The sequence below is a fragment of the Otolemur garnettii genome, unplaced genomic scaffold (genome assembly GCF_000181295.1).
Source record: "Otolemur garnettii isolate 467f Iridium unplaced genomic scaffold, OtoGar3 scaffold00030, whole genome shotgun sequence".
NCBI lineage: Eukaryota > Metazoa > Chordata > Mammalia > Primates > Galagidae > Otolemur > Otolemur garnettii.
This window is the reverse complement of record NW_003852425.1, coordinates 5308104-5332373: the sequence shown is the minus strand read 5'-3', so window position 1 is coordinate 5332373 and position 24270 is coordinate 5308104. Positions and strand designations below refer to the sequence as shown.

Genomic DNA, 24270 nt, shown 5'->3' with positions numbered 1-24270 from the left:
TCCTGGGTTCAAGTGATCCTCCAGCCTTAAGTTCCTGATTAGTTGGAACTATAGGTGCCACTATGCCCAGCTAACTTTTCTATTTTTGGTAGAGATAGGGTTTTTCCTCTTGCTCAGGCTGTTCTCCAGCTCCTAAGTTTGTCATTGTCCCCCCTCAACCTCCCAGAGTGCTAGGGTTATAGGTATAAGCCAGTGTACCAGGCCAGACTGTACCTATTTTAAAATATGTAGAAATATATTTTTAAAAAGTGACCCTGAGGGCCGGACGTGGTGGCTCAGGCCTGTAATCTTAGCATTTGGGAGGCCAAGGCAGGTGGATTGCCTGAGCTCACAGGTTTGAGACCAGCCTGAGCCAGAACGAGACCCCATCTCTAAAAAATAGCCGAGCATTGTGGCAGGCACCTGTAGTCCCACCTGCTTGGAAGACTGAGGTAAGAGGATCACTTGGACCCAAGAGTTTGAGGTTGCTGTGAGCTAAGACACCACAGCACTTTACCAAAGGTAACCAAGTGAGACTCTGTCTCAAAAAAAAAAAAGTGACCCTGAAATTATAGGCATTCCGTAACAATTCTTTAGCGTTCCCCTAAATTTCTTATTAATGTACTTTTTAAAGCAGTATAAGAAATGTTTATTTACATCACCTCTATGAACTTGTAACTAAAGACATTATCAATTATGTTTATTCTACATAGAGGAACCATAAAATAAATTCCTCATTTATTTCCGATTCAGTAAGACTGACTTCTTCACAGGAACTTCTATACTTCCCTTTATTAAAAAAGAAAACAAAACCCCAAATAAAAAGGCATAATAGTATCACCCAGAAGTCCTACCTTAGGTGCTGTAGGCATAGGAAATGAAAGCTGTGTTTATGTGCAACAAAAAGCAACATACAAAAGACATTTATTTTTCTGTGACTTGTAGCTGTTCAGTATGAATTTTAAATTCCTTTGTCCTATATTTTATTTCTAAACTGCTTCAAATCACTATTTTAAAAAGGCTATGGAGAATAAGCAATCTAAAATAAGCATTCCTAAGTTTTTTTTTTAAAATGTCAATTTTCTCATTCTGCACCAATAAACTGTACCATGAGAATTCATTTTCCAAAATTTTGAAGCCAACTACTTTGAAATTTACCTGTGAAATAAAAGGTTTTGACCACTACTCATAGTAAATTTCTGAGTCATTTAACTGAATATATCAAATTATAACTAAAGATACTCTGAAAGTTGTAAGAAACAAGTTTCCTACATTTTTATGTATATGGTAACTTTCCCATAAAATGGGAACTAAGGTTAGAGACTAAGATTTTATAATATGAAAAGTTGAAATGAATTAAGTTAAATTGTGTTTTTATGTACAAGTTTTAAAACTTAACTTTTGACCAAAAATACTAGTCCAGCAATTTTAAAACACTTTAAATGCCTTCAAGAGAAATCATAGTATTCTAAAGCCAGCTTATTTCAGATGGTGTTTCAGAACAAAGAATTCTCCTACTCTGAGGCAAACAGAAACAGAAAAGTCAACTGCATTAGTCAGGAGGATGTAAAGGACACAAAGATTTTATAAATGTGTGAAGTCCAGAAAGGCTGAAGGAAACTAAAAAGACTGTATCAATAAATACAATTAATTAGAGTCTATGAGATACGAGGTTATCTTTGTAAAATATTCTCTACATAAACCAAAGCATGCTTCAAACAAATACAAAATATTTATTACACAAAAATTAATGACTGACAAACCACTAATTTGTTCAACTTAGAAAAAGTACTAACATTTTGTATCTCTAAAAAAAAAAAAAAACCCACTTAACATTTGTTACTCAAGCTAATTTACCTCCGATTTATAAAAGTTACAAAATTTTGTTTTAAAAAAATGTCATTCTATGATTGTCCCAATTTACTTTGCTATGCCACCACAAAAGCAAACTACCTTAGAAATGTTTTGAGTATTTAAATCAAATATTTGTAACATAAACTTATTTAAATAGCTTTTACATCAACAACAGGCCAACATACATAAATTATATGCCTTCTTAGTAGAAACAGGAAATACTAATGACAAAGCCTCACAAAACGTAATACCTCTCGATTCAATCACAGCACAATAATCAATCACTCCAGGCTAGTGATGTTTAAAGAAAATGGTCAGTGACTGTCTCCTGGTATAACTGAATATGCTAACATTCTCATCAACTGAATAGCAATTTCATTATCTCATATTCTTCTCTATATTCCTTGTCTCCAGGTTGGAATAGCCCTATGGAGAAAAAAACCCAGCAATTATAAATATATAGGAAAAAATTTAAAAAACTTATTAAAAAAAATAAATGTATAACTTTAAAAATGTATATACACTTGCATTATCAACATATTACTATAAAATACATATGGGAATTACAGAAAATATAAACACAAAGATATTAAATTATTATTATTAAGTGAACATCTAAGTCTTTTTTACCTATGTGGGATGTGTAGAAGTGGCCCAGAGCCCGTTGGTCCTATTTTTTTGGTTCGTTCTTCCCAACCTTTGGTAGGTTTGTAAAGCCTAGAAGGGTCTCTACTAACATTGTTTTCAACCTGTAATCAGAAGCAAAATAGTGCCAGTTAATTTATATGAACTACGTTTGGTTTTTTCTTTTGTTTTTTTTGGAGATAGAGTCTTACTATGTCGCCCTCAGTAGAGTGCCATGGTGTCACAGCTCACAGCAACCTCAAAATCTTGGGGGCTCAAGTGATTCTCCTGCCTCAGCCTTCTGAGTAGCTAGGACCACAAGCACCAGCCACAACGCCCTGTCGTTGTTTAGCAGGCCCGGGCCGGGCTGGAACCCACCAGCTTCAGATGGCCATTGCCCAACTCATTGAGCTATAGGCGCAAAGCCTGAACTAAGTTTTTGGACTAGTAAGCAAGAAATATCCTTAGCAAAAGAGAGTACTAAAAAAAAAAAGAAAGCATTTTTTAAAAACACAGTCGATGGTAGCAAAACAGTAATAAAATTGTTAATAACCTCTTCAGTAAACTTCTAATTGGGCTCATGTGGCTAAAATAAAATTTGGATTACATCAATCTATTCATAAACTGTTATTTCATTTATTTTTCTAGTTCTATTATTTTACTTCTATTTCTATTATAGGAGAAACAATACAGCTAAACACAACAGTGATGCCGCTAGGTAATAAATTTAGTGAAGTAGCCACCAGGAAGTTTTCTGCTTTATCCACCAAGGTCACCAATTTCATTCTGAATATTACTAGTAAGATTACACAATGCTCATAGCTGCCATAGGTCTAAAATATTCATATAGAAAGAATGAAAAGAGGGACAAGTAGGAAGAGAAAGAAATAATTCAGAGTAAAGAAAAAAGGCAGAATTCAAACAATAGTTACTTTAAAAAGGTAGAATTCAAATGATAATTACTTTTATTAGCTAAGTTATGCTACTATGTAAGGAAATATAAAGCTTAAAGTATATACTACAGAAATAATTAGTGTACCTGCTTATCAAGGAATTGGGGAAATAACAATAAATTAATCTCAGTACAGAATACCTTTTCTTTTAATTTTGCCAGTCGTTTTTGTTTTTCTGCCTTTTCATCTTCCTTTGCCTGTCTGTCTAGAATTTTCAATTCAAGTTTATGTAAATCCTAAAAAAGAGAAAATAAAATTAATTAAAACTTTGTTTCAAAGTTTAGTTGTTTGCAAGTGAAAACAAATTAAATTACCTTAATTATGAATACTCCTTCAATATTAGCCCTTTATAACAAAGGCTAGGACCTTTATTTTCCCTGAACATAAATGTATCAATAATGTATCTATTATTTTAAAGTTCAATCTGAAACTCCTTTTCTTTTAATGGGTGAGTTAAGCCCATTTTCACTCACCAATACAGATATGTCTGGTTTCACATTTTACTATTTTACATTTTCTGTTTTATGGGTTTCTTTTTTCTAAGTCTTTTATTAAGTGCCCTGTTTATCTTTTTGGGAAAGTGAGGAGGCATTAGCTATTTTGTTATTTACTAAGATTTTTATATATGGACTGAAAGAAATGAACTAAAACTTCCATTATTAATGTGGTTTTGTCTATTATTTGTCTTGATACCTAATTTTTTGCTTTACAGAAGTTGCTGCTATATCTTTTGATGCATACAACGATCTTAACAGTTTATATATTCATAAAAATTATACCTCATTTGTATCCTTTTTCACATTAAAGTCTCCTTCCTTATTTTGCTTAATACTTTTTGGATGGATTCCACTTGTCTTTATTAGTATGTTTCTTGTATAAATTTGTTTAAAAATCACCTATAATCCAGTGACCCAGCAATAACCTTGATTCCTTCACTACCCTATGATGCACCTGACTCGAGGGTACAAGGATGAAAAAACACAAACTCCGTCCTCATGGAGCCTACACTATGGTGGAGAGATGAACAAATCAGCAAACCACCTGGAAGGTAGAGCCAGCCAGTCTGGCAGGAAAGACATTTGGCCTTGCTGCTGGCTACCTTTCCTTTTCCAGCCTTATTAGCTGCTGGTTTCTGTCTCCCCCTTGATTACTGCCTTGAGAATACTGGAATGGTTATCATTTCCCCCACAGTCCACACTGTTATGCTCTTCCATACTGTTCCCTGTGCTAAGAAGGAAATCCTCTTTCCTTCCCTTTTCTCCTTCAAGACTCTCAAGTGTTACCTTCTCTCTGACCCTCAAAGCTGTGGTCAGCATCCCTCCCTATATAACTAAAGTACTCCTAAAGTACTCTGCCCGTACCTCAGTCACCACACTATTTACCACAATACAGTGAAATCTGCTACCTCCAGGGACCTTTCCCATCAGACTCTAACCTACTAGAAATCAGGAGCCGGGGTTACTCTCTGCGGCACGCTAACACTGTGTGTAGGTGCAACAGACAAGCAGCGTCCGTTTCTGCTGGACTCAATCTGGAGGCAATGCCTCTGTGCTTAGCATTTAATGATTTGGAAACAGATTTACTTACTCTTTCTTGAAACCTGGAAATTTCATCTGCAGCAGTTTTCCTTTTTTCTGCCTTTTTGGCTTTTTCCCTTATCTCCTTTTCAAGTCTCAAAAATTCCTCCTGTTCCTTCTTCTGCTGGGTGTAGCTTTCTAGCAATAATTTTAGTTTAAACTGGCGTTGGCGCTCTTTCTGCTGTTTTTTCTCTCTCTCTTCCTCTTCTTTTAACTGGGAAGTGTATTTCATTGACATTTCCATACTCTTCTGTTTTTTCCAAGCTTCAATTGCCAGTTTCTGTTTCTTTCTTTGTTCTTCTTTTTGCTTTTGATTATTTTCTTGTTTATTATGAAAAGGCAGAGGTATGTTGTCCACCTTTTTCTTTAACTTGAAAATTTCTTCCCTTTTTTGCTGCTTTTTACTTTTCCAATTCTGGATTGACTAAATGATTAAAAAAAAAGATAGCAAGAGAAAAAGAATTTTAATAACCAAAACTATGTTGTTAAAATACAACTTCAATTTTATCTTTCTAGAGACAATACTGATGCACAATGCCAGATTGCTTAAGTTTTATTTTGTTTTCTTTTTAACCAATGCAATTTTTTTTCAACTTCTGTCTCTAGGAAACTTACTGTATCTATTAAGACTCTGAATAATGGGTTATTCTTATGGCCTTCGTCTTCCTCTCTCCTAATCTCCAGCTCACAAGCACCGCAACTCACGAAGGTGCTCCTCCTCTTCACCTGCTGCTTTTGTCCTCATGGGTCACATCTCTTTCCTCTTATCATTTCACTTCTGCTTTCAAATTCTCCTTCTAGGCTTAGAATACTCTCTGAGTGATCTCTCGTTAGTCAAATATCAGAAGAGGAACTAAAGTGGGGTGGTTGAGAACACCTGCACTGAAAACCGACAATTTGGGAACAAATCTTGGCTTTGCTGTTTGCTAGGCAAACTTCTCTGTCCTCTGTCTACTCATGTGTAAAGTGGCAGGCAGTACTTCTTGCACAGAAGTTGTTGGGGAGATCAAATGAGTTAATGCCTGTTCCACATGGCTTCATAAGTATAAAAAATAAAAAACAGCTCAGTAACATAATCGATAGGTATGTAAAAAACACTTAAAATTCTAGCAATCTTCTCTATGCCACTTAGGATACACTCATTGTATTACTTTCCCCCCAAGTCAGAAAACCATTCCCTCACCATTCCTTACTAGCAACGGTTCTCAACCTGTGGGTTGCAACCCCTTTGTAATAATGAAAATACATCGTGGCATTAGGAAGGTTGAGAACTACTGCCTTAGGGTTTAGTGTTTCTTTATTTAATACAGGCTTATGGTATGTGCACATAATGTATAAAAGCACTGTGACATTAACAACGGATGATGACAACAATACCAAATCCCATCTAGCACACTGCTACCAAATGGACTCATCCACAAAAATATCAGGAACTCATGCTAGAATGTAAATCAATGCACTGCTTCCTTCAGTGGGAAAATTTTCTATGAAAAGAGTCACCTGAGCTAACGTGCGCTTACTGGATGGTGGTGCGATCACCTATTTCAGTGTAGACCAGTAACACTTCGCAAACCAGTATCAGTCCACAGACCAAGTCTAAGCAGCACTGATGTAGGTGAGGCACAGCGACAGTACATCACAAAAGCCATGTGAACAGGCTGGGCGCAGTGGCTCATGCCTGTAATCCTAGCACTCTGGGAGGCCGAGGTGGGTGAGTTGCTTGAGCTCACGAGTTGGAGACCAGCCTGAGCAAAAGCCAAGTCCCCGTCTCTACTAAAAATAGAAAAACGGAGGCAAGAGGATCACTTGAGCCGGAGTTGGAGGTTGCTATGAGCTCTGGCACCATGGAACTCTATCCAGGGTGACAGCTTGAGACTCTATCTCAAAAACAAAACATGTAAACAAAATGGGAGTGAAATCCTGAGGGAGACTACTTATATTTGGGAGGGCAAAAGGAGGCAACATCTGATATGGGCAGGTTTTGATAAACTACAGTGGAGAGGGAAAGAAAGAATGGAGGTTCCAGAAAGTACAAACAAGATAAGCAGGGCAGTCTGAAAAATGTCTTTGTTTACATATAGTGTGGGATATATTAAAGGAAGTAGAAGATAAAAATGGTAAATTTCCTATTCAACATCTTAAACTCAGTAGATTTAAAACTGAATTCCTCGGCTCAGTGCCTGTACTCAGCAGCTAGGGCGCCAGCCACATACACCGGAGCTGGTGGGTTCAAATCTAGCCTGGGCCTGGCAAAGGACAATTACAACCAAAAAAAAAAAAAAAATAGCTGGGCATTGTGGTGGGCTCCAGTAGTCCCAGCTACCTGGGAGGCTGAGGCAAGAGATTCGCTTAAGCCCAAGAGTTGGTTGTTATGAGCTGTGACAAGCGCCATACCACTCTACCCAGGGTGACAGCTAGAGACTCTGTCTCCAAAACAAAAACAAAAACAAAAAACTGAATTCCTGATATTTTCCCCCAAACTTCTCTCTTTTCCAGTGTGTACACTTCAGTAAATTGTACCTCCACTTTCCATCCCCTTCTAACTTACCCACATAGCCAATCAATCATCAAATATCAGAAAAGACAGTGGAAATGAGAAGAGCAAGCTAGACACTCTGAGCTTTACTTTTGTTACAAGAAGCACTGTGTCTGTTCTCTGTCCTTCAAGAAGTGGTTATCCAACTTCCAAGAATAGCCTAGAGGACTTGGGACAGCACAGATTGGCGCACCCACTTCCAGAGATCTAATTAGATCTGGGGCCTGCTAAGTTCTAACAAGGTCTCAGGTGGTGATGATTGTGATAGCCTAGGTACCACTTTGAGAACCCCATGCTTTCAGTACCCTGGAAAAAAAGCCCAAATAATATTTAATAGCTTGTTATTTTCAGCCATTAAAAATTACCTATGTTTCAAGAAACTTTTTTAAAGCCCCCAAAGCCAATCCCCCTACATTCAACTCATTTCAGAGAGGGGAAAACAGTGACAACAATAACAAACACAGCTATTCCCTTAAACTTTATTTAAACATGGAATTAATACCTCCTTAATTCTTCTAAAGTGTATCATCTATTGACTGGACATACCTTTTTTCTTGTTAAACCAAGCAAGTTAAAGTCATAGCTGAAGTCTACAAAAAAATGACTTAGACTTAGTATCTAAACCCTTAGTTCTCAGCTATTGCCCCCAAGAAAATACCTGGCAATATCTGGAGACATTTCTGATAATCATAATTAAGGAGATTTATAGTGGATGCTATTAACCACCCACTAATGCACAGAACAGCACTCACAACAAAGAATTATCCAGCCCCGTGTGTTAGCAATGCCAAGGCTGAGAATCCTGACCAACCAAAGCCAGAATAATATTTTTATGAAAATGGATCTTTTTAGGCATTTACTTCAAAAGTTACTTTTTTCTCTAGAGTAATCAAAATTTTGAGTCTTTAAGATAAGCAATGAGGCTGAAGTTCAAAAACTTCTAAAAGGCTCGGCGCCTGTGGCTCAAGTGGCTAAGGCGCCAGCCACATACACCTAAGGTGGCAGGTTCGAATCCCCAGCCCGGGCCCTCCAAACAACAATGATGGCTGCAACCAAAAAAACAAATGGCCAGGCATTGTGGCGGGCACCTGTAGTCCCAGCTATTTGGGAGGCTGAGGCAGGAGACTCGCTTGAGCCCAGGAGTTGGAGGTTGTTGTGAGCTGTGATGCCATGGCACTCTACCCAGGGGGACAGCTTGAAGCTTCGTCTCAAAAAAAAAAAAAAAAAAAAAAAAGAAACTTCTAATATTCAAAACATTTTTTCTTATTGCCTCTAAATTTTCTACTCAAAATAAGTATCCATTGCTAAAATGACTTTTTTCAAAAGTCTGAGTGGATCTGGATTATCCACTGTGGAATCTGTTGGAATAGCAATGTCTGACCTTGAGGAAGCCCAACTGCAATTCCACTAGTTGGGTAAAACCACTTAATTTCTCAATGTCTCAGTTTCATCTTCTATGAGGTGAGGGGCAAAAAAATTATGAATAGGCCAGGTGCGATGGCTCATGCTTGTAATCCTAGAACTCTGGGAGGCCAGGAGTTTGAGACCAGCTTGAGCAACAAAGTGAGACTCTGAGGCCAAGTGTGGTGGCTCACACGTATAATCTGGGAGGCCAAGGTGGGCAGATCACCTGAGCTCATGAGTCATGAGCTGGAGTCCAGCCTGGGTTACAGTGAGACAACGTGTCTAATAATAGCCAGGCACTGTGGCAGATGCCTATAGTCCCAGCTACTTGGGAGGCTGAGACAAGAAAATCACTTGAACTCAAGAGTCTGAGGTTGCTGTGAGCTATGACGCTACAGCACTCTACCATGGGTGACAAAGTGAGATTCTGTCTCAAAAAAGAAAAGAAAAAAGTGAGACTTTGTCTCTACAAAAAATAAAAATATTAGCCAGATGTGGTTGTGTGCTCTTGTAGTCCTAGCTAAATGGGAGGCTGAGGCAGGATGGCTGCTTGAACCCAGGAGTTTCAGATTGCAAGCAGGCAGTAATGATGCCACTTTACTCCAGCCTGTGGAAAAGTGCATAATAGTCTCAAAACAAAACAAAAAGACAAAACCTGTAAAACATTATAAACATACTTCATGGGATTGCTGTAAAGTTAATACATGATAAAAGTTTAGTATGGTGCATAGTGCATAGAAATATATAGTGGTAGCTATTATAACTATTATTACCTCTTTTTTTCTTTCTTCTAGAGCTAGAAATTTCTGATACCATTTCTCGTGCTGTTGAACTTCATCTTGTGTTCTTCCAGGAAGGTGTTCTAGAACTTCTTCCATAAATGTCGGCTTCCCTTTATGTTTGTTTCTCACCTTTACAAAGTTCTGGTGGTCATAATCATCCCAGCCCCCTTGTCGCCCTCCTATTTGTTGAAGGAATTTTTCAAAATCTAGAATTTCTTCTGGAAGGGTACTTGGTGTTACTTTGTCTATAGGAACTTTGCTTGAGATTGCTCTGAAAGCTTTTTCGGTTTCTGAATTACCCAAAGCCCATGAGTCAATTTTTCTTGATATGGCACTCAGCTCATTGTTAGTTGTTTTCTCTTCTTTAATAAGCTCTTCATATCTAAAATTTAAAAAATAAAGTCTGAATAAGAAGGCACCAAGTAATCCATATTCATCCTTCGTTGGCCCTCAAATGTAATTATACCTGACTCTTCACATCATTTCCACTTAACATTTTTAGCATTTATAAATGTTAATAGAGCTTCCCTGGAGACAATAAACAATCTTTCACATTCTTATTTGGGATTTTATAGGACCTACATATGAACGAAAATTTACTTTAAACATGAAAAACCACCAAACCCTAAAACAAAAGAAAAGAGGTATTATAGTATTTTTGTGCAAGACTCCTTCAATACATAACAAAATGCTTTCTTATACAACAGCCTAGTAAAAAGTTACTAAAAAATAAGTTAATAATTTTATTTAAAATGAGTTTAAAACATACATCAACCTCTGCTCTTCTTTAAAAGTGTTAATTGCATTTTCAATTTCTTCCATCATTTCTCTGAGCTTCTCAACAACTGTAAAAAACAAACAAAAAGATCCTTCAATGAGTCCCCAGCAATAAAATAAAAAGAAAATGGAAAAATTATTTTATGTCACATATTGGTATGGCTGAGAGTTAGAAAATAAGAAACATAGTAAAATGTTCCACTAGTTTTAAAACATTTCTTAGCCTTAAGAAATAAGAAGATGGTACTCAAAAGTGTATTATGATTATTTTTTTCCGATGACACTTTTTCCTATGTACCATATCATCATTATTATTTTATATAAAAAAAGTTTCATACTAAACATACTGTTTTATGACTTGTAGTTTTTATTTAACAAGATACGGTCAAAAATGTTGTGGTTCACTTTTCCTATCTATGTATCTATATGGAGTTATATAGGTCTATCTCATTCCTTTTATGCCTACACATGGTATTTCATTGTCTAAATCTACCCTAATCCATTTATTTGTTATTCTTATAAAATACACTATTATTATTTAAAATATTAGCCTATATTATCTTCTAGTATTTCATGTTTTGATTTTATGAAGAACATATTACTCATCACTTTTAGTGCTGTGTTAGGAGCACTGCACAAATGCTACTTTACACACATTGCTGCACTTCATCTCAAGAACTCGATAAAATAGGTCCTACATTATCTCCATTTTAAAGCTGAGGAAACAAAACCTCAGAGAGATCAAGTAACTCACCTAAAAACGCCTAACTACCAAGTGGCAAAGCGTCTGACTCATTCACCTGAACCCAAAGTCCACACATCTTCAGCAGTTCACTTTACTGCTTCGATCCTCCAGTAATGAATGTTGGTGTAATCAAGGAGGTAGGCATAAAATTTGGGATTTTATTCCCCTAAACCAGCATTTTCTCCACATCAGTCTAACCTGATTAGAATTGCTTTTTGAAGGTAATTACATATTTCAAAAAGCAAATGACAGGAAAAGCACTGGGCTAGGAGTCAGGGAATTAAGTCTTTTCCTCCTTAATGAGTTGCACCTGAACCTTTCTGTACAGATTTTCCATTTCGCAAATGACACTTGCATCTGCTCTGCCTACCTTACACTTGGTGAAGATCTGACAGCACGTTGACGGTAAGAAAAAAATGTCACATAAATGACAGATATGACAGCTGTCCAAGGTATCCTTATTAAGCCCTGTCTAATAAAGTGGAGTTTAACTCTTATTAGTGCCAAGTAGAAAATATTAATACGTAACAAAGGCTGTAACATTTAACTTTACTCACAGTCAGGTGTAGGCTTCACATCTTTTAACTGATGCTGAAGTTTCTTTACATTATTATGTATTTTGGCCAACTGTTGCTGGATTTTTGCTCCTATTTAAGGAAGAAGTATGTACTTTTAACATAATTCTATGACAAATGTGGTTACAACTCAGAGTTCTACACATAAGACTGATCACAATCAGCAAAAGATAGCCAACAACAACTAAAGAGCAAAATGTGGTGACTTCAAAACAACCTGAGCAAGTACCCTTGCTCCAAATAAAGCATCTCTCGATTTCCTCCAATATTTAACAGCACAGTGGGTTAAATCTTAGTAAAGATTCTGTGCCAAGGAAAAGCCTTTTTATTTCCTCTGCGGGAATTATTAGACATTGTTTTAAATGCATAGATTAGCAGTTTAGGCATAGTCTGTTTTGTTCTTGATCAGTGTTTCTTTTCTTCTTAATTTGTTATAATGTATGGAAATAGAATTTGATCTTAATTCTATTGTGGGAATATTAAAACTGTCTAACTATTTAATTCTATGACTACTGACACATTCCTATTGAGGATTAACTTCCTCCAACACATCGTCTAAGAGAGGGTCAGGCGATACCCTCTGGCACCACTGTCAAGCACCACTCAGTGGCATCTGTGCCACAGGCCACACTCGACCAAAGCACAGCCCGGAGTAAAGCGCTAGTCCCACGAGAAAGGTGCGAAATACAGATGAGCATCTCAAAGACATTTTTAGATGGTCTTTATCGGCAGCGGGAAGAACAGATTCTTTTTTCCTATTTTTTTCTGAAGTGATAATCTTCCTTTAATATTTGTTTAACTTACTAAGCTGATATCACACATACTCATATATGTACGTACATGCATGTAATAGTAGCAGTAGCATTTTATCATCTTTGAGTACTTTATGCACCTTTCTCTTTTTTGTTTTTGCAGCTTTTCCACAAATGAGCACGAAGCACTAACCTAAGGCTCCGTCCAAAAGTCCTTCAGAGTAATGACAGCAGAACCTCTCTAAGGTGACCACCCCGAGGACTGTAACAAACTGGCCAACATACAGAGGTGGTCAACATAAGGAACTAGTCCTACTATACTGATCCATCCATGTGGTGTTTGTCCGGTCTACGAAAATTAGTCCAACTTAAGGAGGTGGTCAACAAGGGAGGTTGTACTCTATTTTTTAAAAAGTTTACCTATAGGGTTGCAGCCAGTGCTAATATCAAAAGTAAACCTCTGAATATGTATATCTGACTTTGACTGGTTCTGCTTTTTTAAATTAAAACTCAAGAGTTCCATAAAAGTAGAAACTTTAAAGTATCTTGTTCACTGCTAGAATTGTAGGTCAAGAAACTCCTTTAGCAAAGCTGAGGAATTACCAGAGTTTTTTTATTGTTTTATTTTTACTTCATTGATCAGCTACAGCAGGATTACTGTAGGACAGATAATCTTTTCATTTTATTTATTCATTTGGAACATACACTCTGTTTAGAAAAACCATAAATGCATAAATCAGGCTAAAACTGAGGCATGATACTTTAGGTAATAAATATGAATTTACTACTTCTGAGCTGTGATATGTAAAGGGGATATACCACATCTTTATGCTAAAACAATGCAATCTTTCCTCTTCTGGATAAGGCGTGAAGTATTATTAAAGAAAGGCAAAACTGTAGAATGAAGGGAGATAAAAAGGTCAAATAAAGTCCCCTTGAAAAGGGAAAATCAAGCAATCTAAAAATCAAGCACAACATGGGATTCTCTACTTAATGGCACGACTGCAAGGAAGAGCCGCCTCCCAGTTGTCTACAGAAGAACTAAAGGCAATTAAGCAATATTAAATCAGGGACATCTAGATTTCTCTAAGAATCAAAGAGAAGAGAAAACTTCAAACCTGGTGTTTATATAAAGATCTGCTGTTATTCCAACAGAAGAGGGGAAATGATTCTTGCTACTTACTACCTGACAAAAGATGACTTTCTAATCTTATATTCTGAAAGGAAAAAATTATTAGGAATTTATTTTAATTGGTGACAAGGGCGTACCATAAACAGTCTAATCTCTACCTAACAAGCCTTAATATTTTAGGTATATTATTTTTCTGTTAAGTAATGCTAAGTATCTTCTTTATTATAACTAGGATTTTACAACATGCACAATCTGACTCTACAATGAAACAAGGTATTCTCATAGAATTCACTAAGCTTACCATTTAGCACACTGTTGACAGTAATTAGTATTGATAACAAACAACATATTCACTCTACAATCTATTAGCACTTTTTAACAGTAACATATTATCTCATCAGACGCACAGGACAGCTCTCCTGAGGTAGAAATAATAGGTGTTAGAGGGCTAACAAGCAAACTCAAGCTTATGCTATTATGTGACTTGGTCACTTCAGACACCTACTGACTATAGGTTCTGAATCTACTGAAGTCTACTGAGTCCAGAGCGTAGTCAACAATGCCAGAGTGATGAGATAAGATAGCCCAGAAATCAATGAGGCTCTATTTTAAGGACTGTTAATAGCATTTACTGGTTAGTCAACCAAAAAAAATCAAAAGTCTCTTTCTTATTAAACTGGAGAAAATATGAATAGAAAACAATCCAGTTAGGATGACTTGAAAGTGATCTGAAAGAATAAATACATGTCCCTAAAATACAAATTTACCACCAACTAAAATATCTTGATAGAGAGAATATAACACAGTCAATGCACAAAAACAAAGCACAGGGCAAAACTGCAACTTACATCACTCAACAGCACTTAGTTCATCGTGAACTCAACTTACTTTCTGTTTTCCTGCTGTTAATCAATTTATTTTCCAATTCTTCCAGCATACTATGCTCAATTCTGAAGTCACCTTTTTGGTTGTAGAAATGACTGTGTTTGTCTTTTTCTATGTTAATAACTCTTTAGGAAAAGAAACAAATGGTATAAATATGATTTAAATATATTTGTAGTTGTTTAAAATAAGAAGGCACTCATAATAAGTACTTTATATTTGGATTAATTCACCTAAGAAATAAAAGATAATTACTTTAATTGAAAGCTAAGGAGTCGGCTTGGCGCCTGTGGCTCAAGTGGCTGGGGCGCCAGCCACATACACCTAAAGTGGCGGGTTCAAATTCAGCCCCGGCCCACCAAACAACAATGATGGCTGCAACCAAAGATAGCCAGGCATTGTGGCAGGTGCCTGTGGTCCCAGCTACTTGGGAGGCAGAGGCAGGAGACTTGCTTGAGCCCAGGAGTTGGAGGTTGCTGTGAGCTGTGATGCCATGGCACTCTACCCAGGGGAATAGCTTGAGGCTCTGTCTCAAAAAAAAAAAAAGAAAGCTAGGGAGTTGAAATCAGAAGAGTAGTTCATCAGAAGAGTAGTTAGGGAAGAGTTAAGTTCCACTAAAATCAACTATAATTTGAACCATTATTTAAATTATAAATTTCAGAAAATGTGGATATGAACTTGCTTTGAAAATACATAAGTCTTCTGCTATTGATTCCAACCCCATCTCCCTGGGGCCTGAGAATGGCCACACTGCTGATGACTGCTTTCGGGAGTAGACACAATTAACTCTGTAGCCTTAGCCAAGATGTCTCACCTCTCCCGGTGTGGACCTCCTCATCCCTAAAATATGAAAAATAACAGTTCTCCAATACAAATGGCTGTTATTAACATCAGAGATTATACAGGTGATGGCTCTTTGCACAGTAAAAACATACTGTGGAAATGCAAGTTATTAATGTTATTAATAAAATCAATCTTTGAGAGGCAATCGGTCCAAAGACAGGAAATTCAGTATGTTTAAGGGATATTGTCTACATTTTCTTCTACGCTTCTTTCATCTCAACTTTGCTCCTTGGATTTAGCCCATCTACCCATAAGCTCTGGGTTAAAACAAAAGAAAACAAAATACTATCAAGGCACTTTTTTGGCTGGGCAAAGAAATTAATTTTCTCAACGCTTGGTCTTCTACCTCTCAGAAAGTAGAAATTAATACCAGTTTTTCTCCATGACCCTGGATTTAATAAATAGTAGAGCATCTCTGGCCACCAGCTTAATTTCACACAACCTGAGAGGCAACTAAGGTAGAGTTTCCCAATTTTTTTCACTTTGCCACACATAGAGAAAAATTTAGTATCTGTAAGGCACTCTGGGGTAACCAGATAAGACTGTCCCCAGCCCTACCAGGCTGCCTCAAAGGCTAAGGGAGCTTGTGTCGTTAGTGAGAGGAATCAAGGGGTACAACAGAAATGTCAAATAGATTTCAGCCTACCGGGCAGCTCTAATGGATTGAGGGCGGTTCCCGGGAGGTTGTGAGTCAACTGGGAAGTCCACTTAGGCTCTGGTTAGAGTGGGTGAAATTACAGTGATCAAATAGCAATGTTTTCCATAGACATAGAATATGCTATGACAGTAAGCTGTATGTCATGATTTTCACATTAGAAATATTAACCTATAAAGACATTCAAAATGTACTAGTAGGAAAAAAATGCCAAACGTATGAAAACAGGCTCAACCTCACTCATGACTGGGGAACCGCAGATCAAAACTAGACTGGAGTAACACTGTACAGCTATCAGATTGGAAAAAACCCTCAAGTTTAAATAATATGTTCTGGTGATCAAACTGTGAGGCAGCAGGTTACTTCATACATTGTTGGTGGAACTGTAAATAGCCTATGGAGGGCAACGGAGCAACATTTACTTCATTTGCAAATTCACATACCTTTGTCCCAGCATTTTCTTCTAGGAATTTATACCAAAGATATATATACTCACATGTTGGGCAAAATAATTCGGACCTATGTGAACAGTGCAATTAATTGTAGCAATGCTTGGTTACAACAAAAGATTGAGTGTTACCTAAATAGTCATCTGTTTAAGGTGGGTTAATATACCATGTTATATGCATACACTAGAATCTGATGCAGGGGGACTACGTTCTATGTACTGGCAGGGAAAGATCTCCAAAGCCACTCTGCTTTTGGTAACAAAGTTCTTGTATGAAATGTTAAATGTATCCGTAAGGAGAGAATGGGAAATTGATCCCTCTCACATACTCACATGATCTGCCCCTCATACCACCCTCATTCAACAATTCCACTTCATTTCATTTGTTTATTCTTTCTTTTCTCTGCTTTAGCATTTTAAAGTAAATCCACCACAATATACAATTTTACCCCAACACACTTCTGTGGGCATCTCTAGAGATTATTGATATTTAACTTACATATCCATAATGCTGACACAATCACCAATTCTTTGGTATCTAAGATACACTCTTAAACTAAAAAAATAAGATGCTAAGCACTGTATACAGTGTGCTACCATTTATATAAAAAAGGAAAACTATGAATACGTTATTTCTGTATCCTTACAAACACATAAAATATCTGTGGGAGGGCACATAAGGCATTAACACCAGTGGCTGTCTAAGCAAAGAAAAACTGGGTGGCTGGGTCAGGAGTGAAACAGACCTTCTCCTGGGTAGCTGTTGACATGTTTTGATTTTTAGAACCATGGGTACATAATATCTACCCTAAGAATAAAACAGAGTATTACCAATTCAATTATGTTTCTTCCTTTGTATTCAGTAAGAATTGCTGGACAGAAATACTCTTCCAATGGGTTTTCTTTGCTTTTTTTTTTTTTTGAGATAATTTTACTATATCACTCAGGCTGGAATGTAGTGGCTCAGTAGAGCCTCAAACTCCTGGGCTCACATAATCCTCCTAGCTCAGCCTTCCAAGTAGACAGGACTACAGGAACATGCTACCATGCCTGGCTAATTTTTCATTTTTTGTAGAGACAGGGCCTCACTATATTGCCCAGGCTGGTCTTGAACTCCTACCTGCAAGTGAACCTCCTACCTCCGAGTTTTAAAGTGTAAAGATTACAGCGTGAGCCCCCACATGCAGCCCCAATGGGTTTTTCTAACATTCGTTCAGTAGTTTCTTCAGTGCCTCCAAATACACAAAGAAAGCCTGATCAGAATGTGAAACAAACACATTGGTTGGCTGTATCTATGGACAGTAACCATTTGGTGGACATTACCCTGTCTAGAAAGAAATATAAACCAGAACCCCTAACCTAGAGTCTAATTCTACCCTAGAGTAATGCAATTTAGAAATTAAAAAAAGTTATTTTCTCACATTCTAAATATTAAAGATGTACATATTAGTAATTTCAAATTTATTATTAACTACAGCTGCCATGCTGTACATTAGGTCTTTAGAACTAACCCACCCCACCCATAACTTACTAACTTGTACCTTTTGACCAATATTTCCTCATCATCCTCACTCCCACCACATTACCCCAATCTTCTGGCAACCACCCTTCTGTTTCCATGAGTTAAACTTCTTTTAGATTCCATATGTAAGTGAGATCACACAGCGTCTGGCTTTCTGTGTCTGGCTGATTTCTCTCAGCATAACGAAAATACTTAATAAAGGAGTTTAAATGTGGTCACCACACACACACACACTGTAACTATGTGAGGTGATGGATATGTTATTCAATGATTACCTTGACTGTAGTAATCATTTCACAATGTATGCATGTGTATGTATATATACATATATACACACACTCAAAGATCACATAGTATATTTTAAATATATATAATTTTTGTAGGTCATACCTCAATAAAACTGGGGAAAACCAGATGTAAGTATGATTTATATGCAGTGAGAATTCAATCTCCAAAAGCTACAATACAGTATGACTTTTTGAAATTCAAAAAGGACACCTTTTCATTGGTAGAATTTCCAAACAGCGAACTGCCCCTGATTCTGTTCCACAGACCATTCCTTAAAACATACTCCTTTTCTAGAGTTCTCTGGCAAACTGATTCTGTGTTAAGTTCAAAGCAGTGTTTTTATAAAGCTGTCGACTGTACAGAGTTGGTGCTTTATAGAGGTGAATTTTAATTCTTTTTATCATTCCTCATATTTATCATATCATAGTGCTCCTGACAACACTAGACATTCAATAAATATCGCTGATTTTAGTGAAAAAGTCATACAAATGAATATGTAATCAATCTGTTATCTGATATACAAAATCTAATGTTTCCCTTGAAACATACATTCAAAATGGTTAAAATAAATAAAATTGAAATAACTCTACTTGTAAGTTCATATTAAATAGCTATCCTCGCTTGTCCATTTCACACCCCACCTTCTCTATATCTGACAAGATAATGACTAGAATTTTGTAACTTAATGTGGTAGGGTAGAATAGAATTGTATATTGTCCATATATAATGGCTAGTAATATTACTTGTAGATAATGTTCTGATACTTACTGATTTTTCAACTTTTCTGCTGTGCGTATGAATTCTGCTTTCTTAGTTCGATTAACTTTCTGCTTCCAATTTTGAAGCTGAAAAGAACGAATTCCACCTGAAGTACTAAAACAGCCGTCACTCTGCATAGAGAAGAAAAAAGGAACTTATCACCAATAATGAAAACAATAAAGTGATGAACGTGGAATTTTTTTTCAGAGAGATAAAATGTCAGTAGTGGAGTTTACTGGAGGATAACTGGGCAGCCAATCTTACTTAATTTTTAAGAACACACTTTGTGAAAGAAATGTGCCTTCTAACACACAAAGAAAGCCTAATCAAAACTGTAAAACAAACGCTATCTTAAAAAACTAAACTAAGAAATGCAGTGAGAATTCAATCTCAATCTATATGCAGAGAGATGTCCAGAGATTGCCTGCAGAATAATTCAGTCGGTCAGTTATCTAACAAACAAACATGGGTTGAGCCCTCTGATGTGACAGGAGCTGCGTTAGACACCAGGGAAACAGTGATGACTCACACTCCCTCCAAATCTGGTGAGGGAGAACATTTCAGAGAAGAGAGTAAACAAGCTACACCATAAACAAAAACTGCCAACTGCTGAGATGGAGAAAGTGGGAAAGCTTTGCTTTTCCAGTTACAAGAGCCACAGAAAGGCTATTTGGAGGGATGATTTTAAGAAAGAATGGGCAGGCCGGGACAGAAACAGTAGGAAGAGTGCTGCAGGCAGAGGGACCAGGAGGTGCCAAAGCTGAGGGCGGGAACGACTTTGGCTAGTTCAAGCAAAGAAAGGGCAATGGTCAGGTGAGATTAGTAAAGGCAGGGAGTGTGGCAGATCAAAGTGTGGAGGCAGGTATGTGTCAGATTACAGCCATTTTAGGTCACTTAGGGAGTTTCTGGATTATATGGAACATTTCGAGCAGGGTTGAGAGCATTTAGTTCTCTTAAGAAAAAAATTCTGGCTGTCTTTTGGAGAACAAATTGGTGGAGGTGCGGCGAGGAGGTAAGACTGGAAGCAGGAGCATCAGTGAAGTAGCTGTATAGCAATACAGGCAAAAATGATTGTGTCCAGGACTACAAGGGTGACGGGCAGTGACAGGAAAGAGACTAAATAGACCTCGGAGGTCTAACCAAGAGGAACTGTCGACCAAGAGAATGTGGGAGATGAGGGAAAAAGAAAACAAGCTTTCAATGTCTAGGAGCAAGCATGAATAATACAGCAACAAATATATTTTGAGATATAATTCACATACCATAAGAAGTATCTGTTTAAAGTACAGAATTCAGTAATTTTTCGTATCTTCATGAAGTTGTGCAACCATCACCACTACCTAGTTCCGGAATATTTTCATGGCACCAAAATGAAACCATGTACCCGCTAGCAGTCACTCTCTCTGCCCCCTCTAACCAGCTCCAGGCAACTATTAATCAACCTATTTTCTGATTCTGCTAATTTGGTCTGGTTTCTTTTACTTAGCATAATGTTTTCAAGATTCCTCCACACTGCAACATGACTCTAGACTTCATTTCTTTTTATGGCTGAATAATATTTTACTATATGAATCTATGTTTTGTCTATTCACTCATTAGCTGAAGGCTAACTGGGTTATTTCTACTATTTGGCAAATATGTATAATACTATGAACATCTATGTACAAGTTTTAGTATGAATTTATTTTCAATTCTCTTAGGTATTTAGTAGAATTTCTAGATAATAAGGTAACTATTTTTTTTACTTTCTCATTTTAAAAACTGAGTTGCTTCTTTATTTTTGAATCCATAACATTCTTTATATATTCTAAGTCCCTTACATAGTTTCAGTTATATGATTAGCAAACATCTTTCCCCATTCTCTGAGTTGTCTTTTTACTTTCTGGATAATGCCGTGGAAGTACAGAAGTTTTTTAACTTTTTGCGGAACTTACAAACTGTTGTCTACAGTGGCTATACTATTTTATATTTTCATCAGCAAATTATGGAGGTTCCAATTTCCGGACCCTCATTAACTCTTGTTATTGTCTTTTTCTCCTATTGCCGTCTTAATGGGCGTGAAGTGGTACCTCACAGCGGTTCTGACTAGTCCATTATGACTAACAATGTTGAGCATCTTTTCATGGGTTCACTGGCCACTTCTTTTGAAGAATGTCTACTTAACTCTTCTCCAATTTTTAAAATTGGGTTGTCTTTTTATTGTTAAATTGTTAAAGTTATAAATAGATGTTAAACAATTTTTATGGGAGGCCATTGTTTTGGACTGAACTCCTAAAAAAAAGCCTTAATAGACCTGATAAAATCAAAGTAGAGTCACTCCGGTTAAGTAAAACACAATCAACTGAAAGATTAAGATAGATCCCCAAACAGACCTGTTTATCCTGAAAGAGGAGACTGACAGCAACCAATCAGAAAGGGCCCAGTTAGAGTCAATCTTTTTCCTATTGTTCCATTTCTTTGTTCCATCTTATGAAACCCACTGTTCTGCCATGTCCTGTGGGAATTCTTACTCTATTTTATAGAATCCCTGATTCATGAAGCATAAATAAAAGCCAATTAGATCTTTCAATTTAGCGTAATTTTGTTTTTTAAAGTGTGTTCTAGATATAAGATCCTTAACAATATATGATTTGCAGGCCAGGCATGGTGGCTCATGCTTGTAATTCCCATTTTGGGAGGCTAAGGTGGGGGAATCGCTTGAGGCCAGGAGTTTAAGACCAGCCTGGGCAACAGAGATAGACTCTGTCTCTTCAAAACAAAACAGCTGGGCATGGTGGCATTTGCCTGTAGTCCCAGCTATTACTTGGGAGGCTGGGACAGAAAGATCATTTGAACTCAGGAGTTCAAGGCTGCAGTGAGCTATGCTAATGCCATTGCATTCCAGCCTCAGTAACAAAGTTCCCATCTCAAAAAAAAAAAAAAAAAAAGCATATATATGATTGCAATATTTTTTCCACTCACAATCACAACTTTTCGCTTTATTGATAATGCCCTTTGAAGCACAGAAGATTTAGCTTTGATGGAATCCAATTTATTTGATCTTTAGTTGCTTGTGCTTTAGGCGTCATATAGAAGCAACCAACCTGGTCAAAAGTGATGAAGACTCAAGGCCTAATTTTTATTCTAAGACTTTAATAATCTTATTAGATTTCTGATATATGTTAATTTTTATATATGGTGTGAGGTAAGAGTTCAACTTCTACATGTGGATATACAATTGTCCCAACACCATGTGTTGAAAAGACTACTTTTTCTTTATTGAATTGTCTTGGCACTCTTGTTGAAAAATCAATTGCCCAAAGTTTATTTCTTGATTCTCAGGATCTATATGTCTACATTTATGCCAATACCATGCTGTTTGATTATTGTTGCTTTGAAGGAAGTTTTTTGTTTTCTGATTTTTTTAGACAGAGTCTCAATCTCCAGCAGAGGCTACAGTGCAGTGACATGATTACAGCTCACTGTAACCTCAAACTTCTGGGCTCAAGCAAGCCTCCTGCCTTAGCTTCCTGAATAGACAGGACTATAGCTCCACCACCCCTGGCTAATTTTTCTTTTCTATAGAGATGGGGTCCAACTATGTTTTCCATTCTGGTCTTGAACTCCTGGGCCCAAGTGATCCTCTTACTGGGATCACAGGTGTGAATCACACTCAACTTAGCCTAAAGTAAATATTCAAATTAAGATGTGTGAGCCCTCAAACTTTGTTCTTTTTCAAGACTACTTTGATTATTTGGGTACTTTGCACTTTCCATGTGAATTTTAGAACGTGCTTGTAAAATTCTGCAGAAAAAAAAGGCAGCTTAGATTTTTTATAGAGATTGTACTGATCAATTTGGGGAGTACTGCCATCTTAACAAAATTAAGTTTTCAAACTCATAAACATGAAATAGCCTCTTATGTAGGTCTCCTTTAATTTCTTTCAATAACGTTGTAGTTTTTAGAGTATAGTTTTACACTTCTTTTATGAAATTCATTCCAATGTATTTTATTCTTTGTGATACTGTATAAATGTAGCTGTTTTCTTAATTTCATTCTTGAGTTGTCCATTGCTAAAATACAGAAATACAATTGATTTTTGTGTATTGATCTTGTATTCTATAACCCTGCTGAACTTACTAGTCCTAGTAGTTTTTTATGGATTCTTTGGGATTTTTTAATGCATAAGATCATTATCTGTGAATAAAGATCATTTTCCTTCTTCCTTTCTAATATGGAAGTTTTTCATTTGGTTTTCTTGCCCAATTGTCCTGCATAGAACTTCCAGTAAATAAAGTGTTAAGAGTGGACAATCTTGTCTTATTCCTGATCTTCCTGGGAAAGCTTTCCATCTTTCGTCATTAAGTATTAAGTTAGCTGTACTTGTTTTACAGATGCCATTATCAGGTTGAGGAAGTTCCCTTCTATTGCGAATTTGTTGACTATTCTTACCATGAAAGGGAGTTAGATTTTCTCAATTGTTTTTCTGCTTCTGTTGAGATGATCACATGATTTCTGTCCTTGACTCTATTAATACATGTGTAACATTGATTGTTGTAAGTTGAACCAACTTTGCATGTCCAGAATAAATCCCAATTGATCATGTATATAATCCATTTCATGTGTTGCTAGACTGACTTCACTAGTACAGTAGAACCTCTGAAGGTTGACCTCCCGAGAGACTATAACAAACATACAGAGGTGGCCTGCTGTACTGATAAGTACGTGTGGTGTATGTCTGGTTTATGAAAATAAGGTCAACTTAAGGAGGTGGTGAATGTAGGGAGGTGATCAACTATGGAGGTTCCACTGTATTTTGTTTAAGGATTTTTGCACCTGTATTCACAGCAGATACTAGTCTGTATTTTTCTTTCTTATGACTATTTTTATTTGATTTTGGTGTCAGGATAACCAGAGCCTTAGAGAATGAGAAATGTTCCCTCCTCCATTTTCTGTAAAACATTACAAACAAAAAAATACATGTATGCTGACTTTTATATTTACCCATACACTATCCTTTACGAATACTCCTTATTCATATTACTCTTCATGTGGACTTGAGTTGCTATCTAGCATCTTTATTTTAGCTTGAAGGACTCCCTTTAATATTTGTTATAGGGCAGTTACACTGCTGAAGAATTCTTTGGTTTTTGGTTATCTCAGAATATCTTAAATTCTGCTTCATTCTTTCTCAATGTTTTTTA

General features: G+C 36.7%; 1 protein-coding gene across 1 annotated transcript; it reads right to left on the bottom strand.

Moving 5' to 3' along the window:
• Positions 1-1696: 1696 nt before the first annotated feature.
• CCDC112 (coiled-coil domain containing 112) lies at positions 1697-19212 on the bottom strand. The gene is made up of 9 exons (XM_023512726.1): positions 19097-19212; positions 14579-14700; positions 11789-11878; positions 10479-10554; positions 9701-10091; positions 4998-5411; positions 3551-3646; positions 2464-2582; positions 1697-2259 (listed from the first exon to the last, which is right to left on the bottom strand). The coding sequence occupies exons 2-9, from the start codon at positions 14625-14627 to the stop codon at positions 2229-2231; spliced, it is 1266 nt and encodes a 421-aa protein (XP_023368494.1). The 5' UTR covers positions 14628-14700; positions 19097-19212; the 3' UTR covers positions 1697-2228.
• Positions 19213-24270: the final 5058 nt, after the last annotated feature.